The sequence below is a fragment of the Gymnoscopelus braueri genome (genome assembly GCF_963280865.1).
Source record: "Gymnoscopelus braueri genome assembly, chromosome: 23".
Lineage (NCBI taxonomy): Eukaryota > Metazoa > Chordata > Actinopteri > Myctophiformes > Myctophidae > Gymnoscopelus > Gymnoscopelus braueri.
In genome coordinates, this window is record NC_137625.1 from 13,176,736 (window position 1) to 13,193,301 (window position 16,566).

At 42.1% G+C, this 16,566-nt stretch overlaps 1 protein-coding gene across 4 annotated transcripts in view; it reads right to left on the reverse strand.

Annotated features, from left to right (window-relative positions):
* Nucleotides 1–14,725, reverse strand: part of bltp3b (bridge-like lipid transfer protein family member 3B) — a 56,666-nt gene extending 41,941 nt beyond the window's left edge. For all 4 annotated transcript variants that reach the window (XM_080421020.1, XM_080421019.1, XM_080421018.1 and 1 more), the window contains exons 1-2: nucleotides 14,233–14,725; nucleotides 1,032–1,194 (exon numbers count right to left, since the gene is read on the reverse strand). In XM_080421020.1, coding sequence (XP_080277146.1) covers nucleotides 1,032–1,194; nucleotides 14,233–14,276 — 207 coding nt within the window. In that variant the 5' untranslated portion in view covers nucleotides 14,277–14,725. The remainder of the gene's footprint in view (nucleotides 1–1,031; nucleotides 1,195–14,232) is intronic.
* Nucleotides 14,726–16,566: the final 1,841 nt, after the last annotated feature.

The window sequence follows — 16,566 nt, forward strand, 5'->3', positions numbered from 1 at the left end:
TCCAGGGGGTCTCCAGCAAGATGTGGAAGAATTTAAACACTTTAGCCTTATTCGAAAATAGCTAATCTACAAGCTCACAACACATCGTGATGCGAGGCATTGTGAGCTTGTACATCAGCTAAATTCAAACAAATACTGACAAATAGTCTCTTGTGGTGGGGGTCCCTGGCACAAAACCTTTTCAAATGGGGGTCTGTGGTCAATTGTCTTATCAACTGTCACTGCTCCAGAAGCAGAGCAGGGGTTTTGGCACAACGTCACCTACTTCCATCAGTGCACGGAGAAGGGAAACAAAGTCTAAAGAGGTCAAAACTCCAGCAACATTTTTAGTATGTAGAACGAATTTATTGTTAGACGGCGCGTTTGGGCCTGTGGCCTTCGGCAGGGTCACACAGCCACTAACAGGATTGACTTCGACAACAGCCCTCGTCACACTGCTACACTCTTCACAAGTCTGACGCACACACAAACACACACACACATACACACACAGCTAAATGACTTGGTTATTACAGCCACTGCACTGCACCAAAGCGGTTTTACACATCGTGACACAGCAATAAAGATAAGTTACAGCGAGACACTATAACTCAACAGCGCAAAGATCAATTGGCACATTGACAATAAACAAACACACGCACACAAACAAGTCTCTCACTCTGCCACAGACTTGTCAAACGACGGTGATAAAAAATAAGTGCAATTCTTTTTATGAACGGACACAGAATATGAACAGATTAATTCGGCGGAAAAGAACCAACACGGTGACACGGAGGAAAAGAGAAAAGTGATGAGGTGGAGGAGAGAGGGCCGCGAACCGCCGTCGTCCGGGGCAACGGTACCAACATGGAGGAAAATATAAGGTCTACGGTTCACTGTTTCCAGGGTGTGTCACAACGCACTGATGACCAGCCACGAGGGCACCCGGCATCTCCAGCAGAGGGCGTGTGTGTGTGTGTGTGTGTGTGTGTGTGTGTGTGTGTGTGTGTGTGTGTGTGTGTGTGCGTGTGCTATGTGCTTGTGTGCGTTACCCTGATGGCAGCCTTGTTGCAGCAGACACTGTTGATAGCCAGCCAGGTGGGTAGGTCCAGCAGACTCTGCAGAACCTCCTCGTCCAGCTCCAGGTTGGTCAGCTGACCCTCTCCCTTCAGAGTGCTCAGGTTGATCTTATCTGGAGACAGGTTCTTAGCAAACCTACAAGACACACACACAAAATTCTTATTACTATACTTGTGTGAGGACATCAACATTTCAGGAGGGTGATTTTATGAATGCCGTTCTTACAATTTCTCACAATTTTTAACCCTAACCCAAAACAGCCAAGGATTTTCGCCTATAAAGACATGCCCGAAATAGGGACACCATGGTTAAAGTGTGGTTTAAGCCATTATTCCCATTTGGGGAGAAAGTCCTACAGACATACTGTTGTTATTGTTGTCAGTTTTAAAGCTTCTATAGAACGACTGAAAGTCAAGAGAAGAGGTAAAGTTAGAGGCCTCAGGCCTCCATCTGAAGATAAAGATTATATGGTACAACTGAGCATAATTACGGTCTCTGAGTCATCCTGGACAAAGTGTGCATATGTGTGCATACGTTTGTGTGTGAGGTTGTACACACCAAGGACAAATTGCACTCAAGTGTCACACTGCCTTAAGAGATAAGGTACAAGCCCAACTTGTCATTTTTATGCTTTAATTCAGATAGGTCGGTCGGTATAGAGAGAGACAGGAGGAAACCAAGGGCGGAGAGAGGACAGACACAAGACAGGGGTCATTTTTGACCCCGGGTCCTCACAAGTAGCACATGTTTTGATTAAAGGCATACTCTTAAGTGTGTGTTTGTGTGCGTATGTGCGTGCATGTATCAACGAGAAATCAAGTGAACCAGGACCTGTGTACTTATTTGATAACGTATTGTTCAGTGATTTAGTGCTATAGCCCAAGGAAACCCAAATTTAAATGGATTCAAGCCATGGACCCCATTTGAAAAGGTTGTGTCAGGGACTCCCATAAGAGACTATTTTTGTTGTTAGATTATGGTGGAGATAATGAAACCCATAATCTGAATAATCATTCTTATACATTCTCTCTACAACTTCTAGTGCGTGAAATCAAAGTTAAATAAACCTGGTTCTCATGTTGCTGGGGACCCCCTGGAACCCCCTCAAGGACCCCTGGGGGCCCCCTGCCAGACCACACTTTGTGAAAGGAATTAAGACTCCAGACACATGGAATTAATAGAGTGTAAACAGCTGAGTTTCTGTCAGTGGGAGATATCCGGCCTGTGACATCTGCATTGCAGCTCCCTCCATCCCACTGCAATGTTTTTTTTTTTCTTGTTTTTTTTTTAATCACACAGTAATATCTTACATATCTCGATAACTTTTGGGAAAAGTTTAATTGTACGAAAAACGTTATACTGCGGTATTACCGCCCAAACCTAATCCTCTTTTTTTTATGTTAATAGTTAGCAGAAGGTTCACTGAACTATACATTTACAGCGGCCAGTCCAAAACAAATAGCCAAGTATCGATTTTACATTCTCTAGCTGTCCAGAGCTACTCAACGCAGGACATGTGATGTGGAAAGATGGAGGTTATATGATATGGTTATAGAATATTAAAAGAAAGTGAAAAATATAATTGAAATGATTTAATAATTTGTATTTCAATGTAAATTGCATAGATGATAAAATAATAAAATGGCAAACAGCATAGCTTTCTTTTAACCACTATGTATCCTATTTGATGGACAGCAAAAATGATGATGCGTTGTAAGCTTGTAGAGCAGCTATTTTCACTATCCTATCCGCAAGTTTCCTAGGGCGTTGTGGGCATCACTTCCTGTTGATTTGATCAGGTATAAGGTATCAAATCGACAGGAAGTGATGCCCACAACGCCCCTAGGAAACTTGTGGTCGTCGTGCTCATGTCACTATGACTCAGCCATAACCAAATAAGGAGTTCCCAATGCAGCTACGCCAGAACCTAAATTCTTTTTAATTGTCCTAAATTACACCAAATTGTCACCAATGAATGACATGCCCAAAATAGGGATACCAGACTGAATGTGCTTAAAAATGTCATGTCCACTTCTATTCCTGCTTGCTGTTCTGAAACAGAACGCACATAGTAACTGAATAGAATAGAATAGAATGACGCACACGACACATTAGGGTCAATCTATACCGGGGTTAATGTCCCTGTCTGACCTTTAACATTGTGTTTGGTAAAGGTCACTATGAGCTGACAAAGACACTCACTGCTGGTGGCATTCTGCTGTTTGGAGTCAGGTAGGCAGTGTGTGTGTGTGTGTGTGTGTGTGTGTGTGTGTGTGTGTGTGTGTGTGTGTGTGTCCTAAGGATGTCCTGCTCACTGCACCGAATCACTTTCTTGTAATGGCAACATTGGTCTCTAGGCTAGTTATATCACACACACTACACTCTTAACCTCTTTCAACCTGGCGTCCCTATTTTAGGCATGACATTTTCAGGAATATTCAAAAATAGCAGACCTACAAGCACAATGCTTTGCGTTAGGCTTTCTGTCACACACTGTGTCATGTGTCTGGTTCCAAACAGGATGGATGGACCGTGGCTTGTGGGAGTTCAGACACCTTTTCCAGACCAAAGCTCATAACCTACACCTCCATTTGCAGAGAGCGACTCTCTCACCCTCGAAAAGGTACAAAATGTCTGTGCACCTTCTGCACACTCAACCTAAAAGGTGCTTCATCACGGAGAACCTCAGAAAGAATCTAGCTGTAACGCAGGTTTATCATCATAGGATCATGGTCACTTCCTGTTCTTTTCCACTCAACGCCGTCACTGTGTGCCGGTAGCGAGACGATCGGTTCTCCATCCTGACGTCTCTCTTTCTCTCGCTGCGTAAATTATTCAGTGGCGTGAAGCATTTCAACAGCACAGGTGCAACAACTTCACACAGAGTGAAAAGACAGGAGCCACAGAAAGTTACACACACACACACACACACGCACAAGTGTGTGCACTGTGCAGGCATGGGACGATGGGAGTAACACAAGCACACACACACGTTCTCAGTTCAGTCATCATGGACAATGCCTGTACAGCCCTGGTACCAGTTAAATATTCATTGTAACCGCTGATCAAATATCAACCTGCTAGTCTCTCTCCCTCTCATTCTACCTGGAAGAATACTTAATATTCTGTTGATCATTGAGTTAAAAATGACGTGGCCTACAGGAATGTGAGCACACACACAGGCATTTCTCCCTTTCATGTTAAACTCCCAGCATCAGTGGTGGCCCACAGTTCCAGTCTCCAGAAAGAGATTAGGAGTCGTCACCACCAGGCTGGTGAGAGGTATGTAGTATGTAGTCTGCCTTAAGAGTTCTCAACGGGCCTGACAATTAAGACCCAGCACTAACTGGGCCCTAACCGAACCATTACCATAATGTTAGACCCGAAAACCCGATGGAAACCCCGATTTTTTTCATGGAACCCGAGGCTCGGCCCAGCCCAACTAATTAGCAGACATTTTAAGCCCGGCCCGGCCCGAAAACGTTGGGTCGAGTTCGGGCAGAATTTGAGAACTCTAGTCTGTCTATCTGTCCTGCAGACTCAGGTAATCCATCACATCCCACACCAAAAGCTGAGAGATGAAGGGAGAAGCACTGGAGAGAGGGAGGACGGAGAGAGAAGGAGAGAGGGGGGTGGGAGATTATAGAGAAAATTAACCACGGTCTCGCAGAGAGAGAGATGGGTAGGAAGAGTTTTGTGGACATTCTTTGGGGACTTGTTACATTCTTTACTCTATTCGCTGCTCGTTGGAGCAAGCAGCACCACCGCATAAAGACTAGAGCAGGAGGGGGTCCTCAAGAGTTACTACAGGGAGGGTCGCCAAATATTTGTGTAATTGGATTTCTTTTTTTTCTTCACATTAACCACTTGAACCCTAGCATCCCTATTCTGAAGAGAACTTAAGGCAAAAATAGCAGATCTACAAGCTCACACGCCTCGGGCTGCGAGCTTGTAGATATGCTATTTTAAGAGGTTTGGTGTTGGTTTATGAAATCTATGAAAATACAATTTTATACAGTATGTAGTGGAGGGGGGGGGGGTGTCACTGTTTCATCACTCTTTCGGCTATAGGGGGTCCTTGGGCTGAGAAACGTTGAAGACCCCTGAACTAGAGCAGTGGTTCCCAACCTTTTTTTGGATCAGGGCCCACTTGAAAAGTGTCTCGAAAGTGTCCCACCCAGGCCCACCCACCTGACCCCTTTAAGTGGTCAGGTGGGTGGGCCATGTGCATTTTCAGAGCACGTTTATTTTAAATGATGAATCTATCGATTGTGTTCCGGCTTGGATCAATGGAACCAACAAACTGTCCCTATTAATCACAATGAAAACTCGCTTTTAACACATTAAAACCGGGATAGCATCTGTGTAACCACTTAAACCATTATTTTATACTTTGGCTATTGAAAAATAGCAGATCATACAAGGTCGTCTCTGTGCCGCGCTACGAGCTTGTAGATCTACATAAAAAATAATAAAAACATTAAAGTTCGTGCAAATCTTGAATCTATATACTTTTTTTTTAAAGCGAACATTTTAAACTCAAATCTTTGCTTCTGGGGATTCTACTTCTCAAACTTTTTTACATTAACATTTATCACTAATGATATTGAAGCCAGATTTATACTTAGTTACGCGCCAACGTTGCACACTGAAAATAGCAGATCTACAAGCTCACTACAGGTCGTGTGGTTGTAGATCTGCTATTTTGGGCACAACAAAGTATATGAAGCCCTTAACGGTTTCAAGCTTTTTGTTCTCCACACTAGTACACCTAATAGTTCAAATGTTTCCTTACAATGTTCTCTTGTTTTCCCAAGGACCATCTGTAATTATGCAATGGACCATTAGTGGTCCGTGCACTAGAGAGAACCATGGTGCCACTACAGAAACGCAGTTTGACAAACGTTTTCCATAAAGGGAAGTAGATCTATTATTCCTAAATGGACAACCGATGCACTCGACCCCATTAGAAAGACAAAGCAAATATCCACTTTCAGCAGCAAGCTAGGACAGCTAAAATGGACAAAAACATTTCAATAGACTGTTTGGTTCAGTGTGGGATAAACAGTCAATTGACTACGCTTTGAAACAGAGTCGGATCTGCTCGCTACTTCATCTTCAGCCGAGATTATGAAGAAGAAATCTAATTTAGTCGATTTAATAGAATTGAATTATCAGAGTTAATCTTCTGTCACGAGTTCAGCCCTTCATTGTATTTCTCATTGCCGACAGCCCCGCCACATTGTCTGGAGGCTGGATGCCCACTGGAGCAAGGACACCAAACGCAAATTAAATAGCGTACCGTATGTCTACAGAATACATCACATCTCACATATCTGGCAGGCCCGATCAGAATTTTGGCCAGAAAAAAAGAAAGGGTCTGGAGAGCTTGGAAGTTCAAAAAAGTTAAACAAAAGTGCTCTTTGGTTGGGGACTCAAAACGTGCAACAAAGGAAAAAAAACAAGGCACTCTTCTGGTGAGTGAATTTGGTTAAAAACTGTGACTGGGATAACCCACGCGTAGCGGCTCCATGGCTTTCTTCAGGGTATAAAGAACTTTGGCCAGACCAGATTGTAATCAGATTGTCTTTATCAAGTCTAAAAGTCAATATTCAAATACGTTTTTTGCTAATCAGATATGAACCACATTCCTAGGTAGTTTGAAATGTGATTCAAATCTGATTTCTAAAGATGCGTCTCGGTCTGGAAACTCAAACACAGCAAATATCCAATCTATAAGATTCAACGCGTTGTCTATTTTCAGTGAGCAACACCAGTATAGGTTATAGCATTACTCGTGCCCAAGTCGTTACCACAGCAACCAATGCAGATAGGTCGACGTCAAGCCAATCAGATCTCTTGCAAGTAAACAGTGTGTGTGGAGTCTGTGGGTGTGGAAAGTCATATTTGAGTAACAAATCATATTTGCCTGCAGTCTGAACAAAGCCACAATGTGGTAGCTAGCTACGCTGGAATATCTGAGGGATTATGACCTTCTCTGAATCCAAGCTGACTAAGAGAAGCAGAGAATGCACTAGTGCTGCACGATTAATCGAAAAAAGATCGTGATCTCGATTCAGACACCTATGCGATCTCGATTTTAGATTATGACTTTTTTTTTTTCAATTAAAAAAAATAATAAATTAATAAATAATTTTTATTTATTTTTTTGCTTACTATTTTTATATTTACAAGAGAATTGTGTGAGAATCGTGTGAGAATCGTGATCGCAATTCTTATGGAGGAAAATCGTGATTCACATTTGAGCAAGAATCGTGCAGCCCTAGAATGCACCATTTAGTCGCTGTCGGGGTGGAAAACTGTCCAAAACCGTTACTTTTCAGGATTCAAATGCAGAAATAGCAAAAGTAGCGGATCTACAAGCTCGTAATGTGTCGCTTTGCGCCGCGTTTTGAGCTTGTGGATCTGCAACTTTAGCTACTTTTGTCTGACGCTAAAAGTTTAAATATGGAGATAAGAGGTTTCTGCCCGACAGCAACGACGTGCAACATTTTGGAGACGGCCATGGGGTAAAGAAGCCATCTGGGAATCGGAAGAACCCCGGTTCGAACTCTGGCTGCTTCAGGCTTAGTGCCCAAGTGTCAGTGAGCGAGACACTTAACGCAGAGGACGGATTCGTGCAAATGTACTTGACAAATACCCCAACAACAACTAAAAGGGAACATAAAAATGATGTCAGTGACTCACCCTGCAGGTGCTTCAAATGCAGTGTGCTGAAGCTCAGACTGGACAAAACAACACAATACCATCTATTTCTACACATCATTACATTAAAGCTTCCCAGTGCATAATGGTGTACTGGGGCGAGTCAAAAGTATTGCTTAGTTGAGGTGCCTGGTGGTAGGCTTGTTCTGATATGGTGATAGAAACGTATATCAAGGGAAGATCACTGATTGGTTTTTTTCCTAAATCAATATTTAGGCCATAATAACTAACTTAATATCACATACAAGTTGTTATAAAAAAAAGCTCTATAATGTCCACCCTCTTATCCACTCGCAGAGCCATGCAGCAGGAGTAACAAGGACAGAGATATTAGTTTGCCACCTTCCTTGGCATCTCCGTTCTCCATAATATGCCTGCTCACCAAACACAGCTTCAGCTCGAAGGAAAGTGCCTTGCTTAAGGGCAATGACAGGAGTATGTTATGGCATGCATGTCTGTTGATGTGAGAGGAAACCCATGTGAACACAGGGTCAACATGCAAACTCCACACAGAAACCCCCAGTTGGATTTTAAGCCATGGCCGTCTTGCTGTGTGAGAAGTGACAAGAATTCTAACCACACTGAGCCACCAGAAGTCAGAAGAAGCTGTTCAGGAGTCAGGACAGGTGGAGGTCTGTGTGGACATACTAGACCTTTTTGGACCCACTGGAAAGGTTGTGGCCAGGTCAGGAGAGGTCTTAGCTTCTTGGCCCGTACATGATGCTGCATGTGTGAAATGGATGGGATGTGACAAACCATGATGACCCTCACAGCGTACCGGATAATTAGTTGGGACCCTGCTTGCGTTTGGTCAGAGCTCAGTGGCGATCCTCCAACCAGACTGTGATGGATGGATGGTTGGAACCCAGACTGCACATCTGTAACCGGCTGTGAATTAGTAGGCCTACATCACACACAGGAACTTAATTTACATTAGGTCAAGTCAAGTGTGATGCGTCCCTGATATAAAATGTGACCACTCACCATAAATATCAAAGAAATGTGATCGATATCAGCTGAACAAAACCTCAATCGAAGCATCCTTGGAAAATAATGTGTCAGCCCTTTAAATCATATTAGTAACTTTTTCTTGCCTACATTTTTCTCCATGTTTAGTCATTATGCTAATTCCCTTTTCCCATGTGTCCCTGTCACTGCCACCGCTACTTGTTGGTCTGGGGGACGGAGTAGACCACGTCTCCTCTGATACACGTGATGGTGCCAGCGACTTGTTTTTATTTGTTGAAATGCCAGGCCAAACCGGAGGCACCATAGAGGATTCAAACCCCTGTATCTATGGAGGTGGGCAAGAACTTTACCCCTGCACCACCCGGACGCTAAAATTAAATTTCATCATCCATAGCAATGCTCGACTTCAACAACTACTACACACACACACCTACTAGGGATGGCCAACCGATAACCGTTAAACCGATTAATACTAACGATTAAAATTAATCGTAAAAAAAAAAAAAAATCTTCCACTTTATTCTTCTTCTTCCTCGTCTTTGTATTGGTATTGTTTGTGTTGGAGCGCCTCAGTGCGGCTGCAGAGTTCATGTGCAACCTCTTCCAGAGAGAGATAGAGACACTAGAAACTCTGCTGGAGACACAAAACAAACTTTGAAAAAAAAATTATTTTGGCCATTAAAAAAATAATATATATATATATATATATATATATATATTTTTTTTTTACAAAAATTTTTTCTTAACGGTTATCGATTAATTAATCGTTAAGGCCCAACGGTAATCGGTTAATAAAATGTCTCCATTTGGCCATCCCTAACACCTACAGTACACAAAAGATGCAGGTTATTGCATTCATCATACACGCACAGGCAGCCAGTCAAAGTGACGTCTCCTCTGATGTAAGGCATAGGTGTAGAGCAGGGGTTCTCAACCTTTTCAGGCCGCGACCCCCAAAATAATGATATTATTTCCTGCGACCTTCGGTTTTAGGGTTAGGGTTAGGTTATTTAATTATGATAGGTTATTTGATAATTATTAGGGTTAGGGTTCCTAATGTTAATAATTAAATATTTTTATCTTGAATTTAGTAAATTAACTGATAAAACATGAATTAATAACAACATAAAAAAATATTTTGTTACAAAAGAAATATATATATAAACTTAAAAAAAAAAAAAATTCACATTCACCAAAAACTCTGGCGACCCCCCCCAAATTATTTGGCGACCCCGCGACCCCCAGGTTGAGAACCACTGGTGTAGAGGACTGTGTGTATGTGTGCATCTTGTTAATTATTCACGATAAAGTGATTCCTCTTATCTATTGTACATGAATTGCTGACATCGCCAATAACAAAGGTAGGATTAAACAACTAAGCCAAACTTTATTAGTTAGTGGGATAAGGAAGAAAGATGTGAACTAGGCCACGCCTATGGTAGCGCCGATCATGTCACCTTGTCAATAGTGTCCTGGCTTAACCCCCCTCAGCAGTCGTTGCATACCACCAGGGATGTAGTCGGCTTAATCGCTCCCAAGCCTTGAGCTCATTCCTGTAGCACGAGAAGATGGTGATAATCTTTCATATGGAAGGGGTCCGGTCACTCGGTACGTTTTCCCATCAACCGCTTGGCTCAACACGTTTTATCAAGCACCGCACACTGCACTGCAGCCTGCCCTGCACCCTCGAGATGTCAGGCTGCCAACATGGCTATAAATCCACTGGACTCCTGTGCCGTGTGGGTCTTGTGACATCAGATTCCAATTCGGCGAGCAGTCATTCACACTTACTCTAATCTAGTCATTACAGAGTTGGGAGGGTGGGGGGCATTTTCAAAGTTCAAGTCAGAGCCAGTTATCCATCACTTGCAACAGCTTGTTGGGAAGACTGCAGATTGGTGGGTTGAGAAACTATCCAGTTGGTTAATTAGCATTTAGAGCCATCTACTCTGTGTGTGTGTGTGTGTGTGTGTGTGTGTGTGTGTGTGTGTGTGTGTGTGTGTGTGTGTGTGTGTGTGTGTGTGTGTGTGTGTGTGTGTGTGTGTGTTTTATGTTAGTTAGTTACATGTTCACATATATTGCTTGTACACAAATGCAAAGAATGTTATTTAGATAACATGCTGTTTAGACAGATGCACGGTTTGATGTGTCCTGGTATCCTAGTTACTTTGTAGCACTTAATTGTTTTCTTTGCACTCTACTTACAACTGAACATTTACCCTATTGTTTGTAGTCTAGACTAGTGTTCATGCTATTTACTCTTAAGTTGTACTTTGTAAGTCACTCTGGATAAGAACATCTGCTCTTATCTCCTAAATCGTAAATTAATGTGGATGGAAGTGGCTGGGTTGCTGATCAGGTCATTCTAACAGCAAAAACGTACTAATACCAAGAAAGTGGATCATATGACCCTAGTTCATAGATCTTTACACAGGCTCCCTGTCTGTCAAAGAATTGATTTCAACAAACTAGTGTTGTTGGTTTATAAAGCAGTGAATGGTTTAGGGCAAAAAATAATGTCCTGATCTTGTGCTACATCGCAGTGAATCATGCCAGTCATTTCTTGTACTTCCTGTTTATAAAGGTGATAGGTGTTTCCTTTCAGGGTAAACACCTATTACCCTTTCAGGGTAATATTTTTACGCTACATATCTGAAACACCCATTTCACTCATTTAGGGAGATACTGTAGGTACACATTTTTTAATTGTATTCAAAGATCCTTTTATAAAGTGTTTATTTTGCTCTGTATCCTATTGTCTCAATAATTAATGTTTTATGTAAATAACTTTCAATTGCCTTGTTGAAATGCGCTCAATTAAAAAAAATGTACTGTCCGCAAGAGTATGGAAAAACCATGGGGTAACTTTTCTATGTACCATGACGTCTGTGTGTGTGTGTGTGTGTGTGTGTGTGTGTGTGTGTGTGTGTGTGTGTGTGTGTGTGTGTGTGTGTGTGTGTGTGTGTGTGTGTGTGTGTGTGTGTGTGTGTGTGTGTGTGTAACAGGACCCTGATCTGGCTGGCCATGGGCCAGGGTCCAGTCGATATTCGAGCCTGCTGGTAACAAGGAGAAACACACACCTCATTATCAACTCACCCATGGGGCTACCCGAGTCCATTCCACTGTCAAATACTTCATTGACACATGCCCAGTAAAGGTAAACAGTAAACAAACCCAGATGTCTATATGAAAATAATCAGTTATTCATACTGACATAGGTTGCATCCTCCTCCTGAAACAACGCTGACAAAAAAAGGCTCTCTAAATACTTTCAGCTCCATTGCAAAGGGGCAACCGAGTCATTGCAGACTGCTGAGTCAATGAACTGTAAAAGTCAAAAGCGTTGTGTCACGCTGCCTCTATTCAGCATGCCCCAGACTCTTCCTTGTCCTCTGCCAAGTTGTGCCAACAGCTCACGTACAGAGCTCTCAGAGCTGAGCTCTGTTGAAACACACAACACGGCCTGCGGTTGTGTAAGCACACCAGACTGTTTGTTTCAGTGACCTATAGCTAGCATTGGACAGCATACCATAATATGGCTGCTGCAGATGTCTTTGCTGTGAAAGCATCAGCCAACAGAACAGAGCATCTCATTTGAAATGAATGCAATGACAAATCCTAGTCAAAAGGAGCACATTCTCTGATGGCGCTTTGACATGCTGACATCAGCACTGATGTTACCATGACATCATCACTACGCTTGAACAGACGGCATGGGTCCGCCTCCTCGGTGGATGCTGGACCAATCAGATTGACCGCAGAGTGCAGACCATATCACTTGACATGGCTATGGGACAGATGACATCACCACTACCATTGGACAATTTCCTGCTACTGTTGACACTACTGGTGCTGACGGCATGCATACTCACGTGCAGAGGAGACGCTCGCTTGTGCACTGCCTACTCACATAAATATGCACACACACACACACACACAAACAAGCCTGTGTTGTAGGACAATGAAGGACATGACACGTATAGGCTGTGTGTCTATGGCAGTGCAAAACTTGGCTGTGTCTCGCAGCATGAAGGACAAAGCGGTCTTAAACGTTGCCGTTGTGCTGCAAATGAATCACTATTCATAGCAGGCCAAGGGGCATCTTTTCACAAAGGACCTCTAAGAAACCCTTTCCACAGGATCAGTTGTGCACTTTCCTTTTCGGAAAGGCACCACCCCGTTTATCTGCCTATACGGATGAACTTTCCACCCGCTCACTGCACCTGTGAGATGTAATATAATATGAGGTGTTCCTTTGTAGTGCTGCCAGCAATGAGACGTTTCAAAGGTTAGACATTGTAGCGGCACCGCTATCATCATGTGTCATTTCAAAATCCTCTCATGTCTGAACAAACTGTCCAAGGAAGGACTAAACGCCATCAGTTCTAAATGAGCAGCGTTATTATGTCTGAAGAGGGGAAACGTTACTGTTCCAAGCTCTGGAAATATTAAGTATTCCGTTCAAAGTCCCTGGGGAGACTGAATGAATAATGCATGTAAAGTGGGCAGAGTGGTACGCTGTCCATAACACCAGAAATACAAGTACTAAGCACATATCTATAAATCAAGGTGTGAGGTTGACATAGAATGCAATTCTGGTCATCTATTACACTTGTCAGAGGTGGTAGACGCTAGACAGGTACCCACATGTAGGAGGCAGAGGCAGGTGCTTTGGGGGTTGTGTGTTGGAAGTCCTGTGTGCACTAGTCTTAATGAGCATCTGGCGAAAATGAAGCAGACAACACCACCACCATAGATGTTGCATTCAGCAAATTTACTGTAAGTTATATTTAGAATGATGAAGCAGGTTTTGCAAAGTGAGAAGCACTGAGATTGTTGTTTTAAAATCATTCTTATTCAAACACTAGTCTTGTTCAACCCGTTTGCTGCTTCCAGAAGCCCCTGTGAGTAGTAAACTAAATGAAAACACAGATGATGTTTCTATATTTGGACGGTCACGGTATCATTTGTAAAGTCTTAAGTAAGCTAACACTATGTGCCTGTCGTTTAGTAATCTAACATATATATACACTTGAGTAAAAGTCTAAAAGCATTGGTATCAAAATGTACTTAAAGTACAAAAAGTAGAAAGCACTCATTATGCAAAATGTCCCATTCCAAGTTTTCAAATGTGAAACATTTATCAAAATCTTTTGAAAATAGCAGATCTAAAAGCTCTATTGCGAGCTTGTAGATCTGCTATTTTCAAATGGCCCTTGTAATAATAATAATCATAATCTAAAAAGTAACTAAAGTTTTCAAATAATTATAGTGGAGTAGCCAGTGAGATGTAGTGGAGTAGAAGTAAAAGCACTGAATACTCCAGTAAAGTGAAGAAATACCTCAAAATTGTATTGTATAATAGTACTTAAGTAAATGTACTTGTTACTTTACACCACTGGATATAAATTCGATTTAAAGGGCGATAATAAACGATAGGTATGTTAAGTTAAACCCATCTGTCTTCACAGAACAGACCTGGAGAGATGCTTCAGGATCTGTTTCTTGATCAGTCCAGCCATGGTGGATCCAATAGAGCTGATCCAATAGAGCTAGTGGATCCGATAGAGCTGATGGTGGATCCAATGGAGCTGATGGTGGATCCAATAGAGCTGGTACCGGTACCAATAGAGCTGATCCGGCTCCAATAGAGCTGATCCGAGCCAGTACCCGGCTGGCTAGCTAAAAACAACAACTAGCCTGCTTTGCTAGCTGGAGGAGGTTGACTCAGTTCAACTCCCTGCTGCTGAGCCAGACGCTCGTCATTCTGAATGGTGTTACGGGTGGTTGAATGGCTCCTTCCCTCCTTCCCCTCTTTGGAAAAGACAGAGAGTATAAAAGAGAATAATGTCATTCCTTCCAGGCTTCCGGGAGGGTGATGGTTTCAAGGCTAGCACACAGCTGAGCTGCTAGGCTAGCCCCAGACAGACATGAAGCACTGAGGAGGCCAGCATCACGACGACATCCACCTTCACACTGACTCGACTCTGACGACGCAGCAAGTAGCAACAACAACACAGCACCGCCACCTGGAGAACACGACCGCCCCATAGCCCGGAGGGCAATGTTGCCATGTCGGCTTATTACAAGCGACTTTGGGCTTCTTTTTCTGTAAAATTGCTTGTAAAAATTGCTTATTTTAGGCTTGTTAAGTTGGTTCCAAATGTTTTACTTGTTATTTAAACCAGTGGTTCTCAAATATTTTGAAAATCCAAATATTCCACATTTTATTGCAAGAGTTTTTGGAAAATAGCAAATCAAAATATTCCACATTTTATTGCACGTTTTTTTGAAAATAGCAGATCTACAAGCTCACAACGTGTCACGGTGCGACGCGTTGTGAGCTTGTAGATCTGTTATTTTCAAAAAGCCGGGGCATATAGGTTTAAAGTGCTCATGTGGCCTAAGTTGCTTCTTTTGGGCTTGTTTTCCTAGACCTGGTTGCTTATTTCTCTCACAAAATATGGCAATGCTGGACGGTCGGTGCTGCCTGATTGGTTAATTGGTTGCCATGGTGGTGACACAGCTAGTTTGTTAGAGCGGATACGGAATCGGTTTGTGTTCATGTGTTGTCTTGCAATTTACCGGATGCAGTAGGCGGGCTCTAAACCGGATCTGAGCACACCGAGCAGTAAATGGAAACAACAAGCTATGCTAGTTGATTTTGACCACCAAACTTGGGTTGACCAAATGTAATCTTCACAGTTGTAATTTAAATAGAATAGTATCATGTCCTTCTTCTTTATTAATGACTTTAGATAGTAATTAATAATACATCTGATCTTTCCTAGACACTGACATTAATCTATTAGGGTTGAATTCGTATGAATTTAAGAATATGTTGTATTGAAGAATACATACATTTATAATATATATATATAATATATATATATATATATATACACACACACAGTACACACATATTATACAGGTTGCTAGACAACCAGGAACGGCGTGACTGTCCCTCCGGACCATGGGATTGCAGCGTCTTGATGGGCGGTGCTTACAATGACAAGTCATTTCACCCAGAGAGCTTATCATCAGCCTCAATGGAAAATGACTGAGCAGCTGGTTTCCTCATAGAAGTAATATATATATATATATATATATATATATATATATATATATATATATATATATATATATATATATATATATATATATATATATATATATATATATCTTTCGTCACTGAAGCGTTCATGATTATTCTCTATCTCTACTAGTATCCTCAAGGAAAAGATAACCATCCCAATCAGAGTCCGACTACTAAAATGGAATTGCATGGACTCACTCTCTCTGTGTAGTGTGCATGATTCTGTGTCCCTGATCGGTCCTCCTCATGAACTGTCCTTTAGTGACATCTAGTGGCCAAATCGAGCATAGAAACGTGTATTCATTGGGGACTCCCTCTTTCTTTGGTGTTTCGCCCAAGTGGGGTGGTTATAAACCTAAACATTAACCTTTTAACCTCACAAAAGCTATGCCTAAACTTAACCTTAACCACCCTAACTAACCCTAACCTCACAAACACTATGCCTAACTCTCTCCAACCTTAATCCAAACCCTAACCTCGCTATGCCTAAACCAAACCTCAAAACCATGGAGGTGGAGAAAACCCTGTACTGTAGGCTACTTAAGCACAATTATGAGGTACTTTTACTTTACTGGAGTATTTCCAATTTTCTATACTTTTACTCCATTACATCTCAGAGACAAATATTGTACTTTTACTCCACTACAATGATTTTAAACTTTAGTTGCTAGTATATACTAGGTCAGCTTCCCGCCCTTCATCAGCAGTCTCTCTCC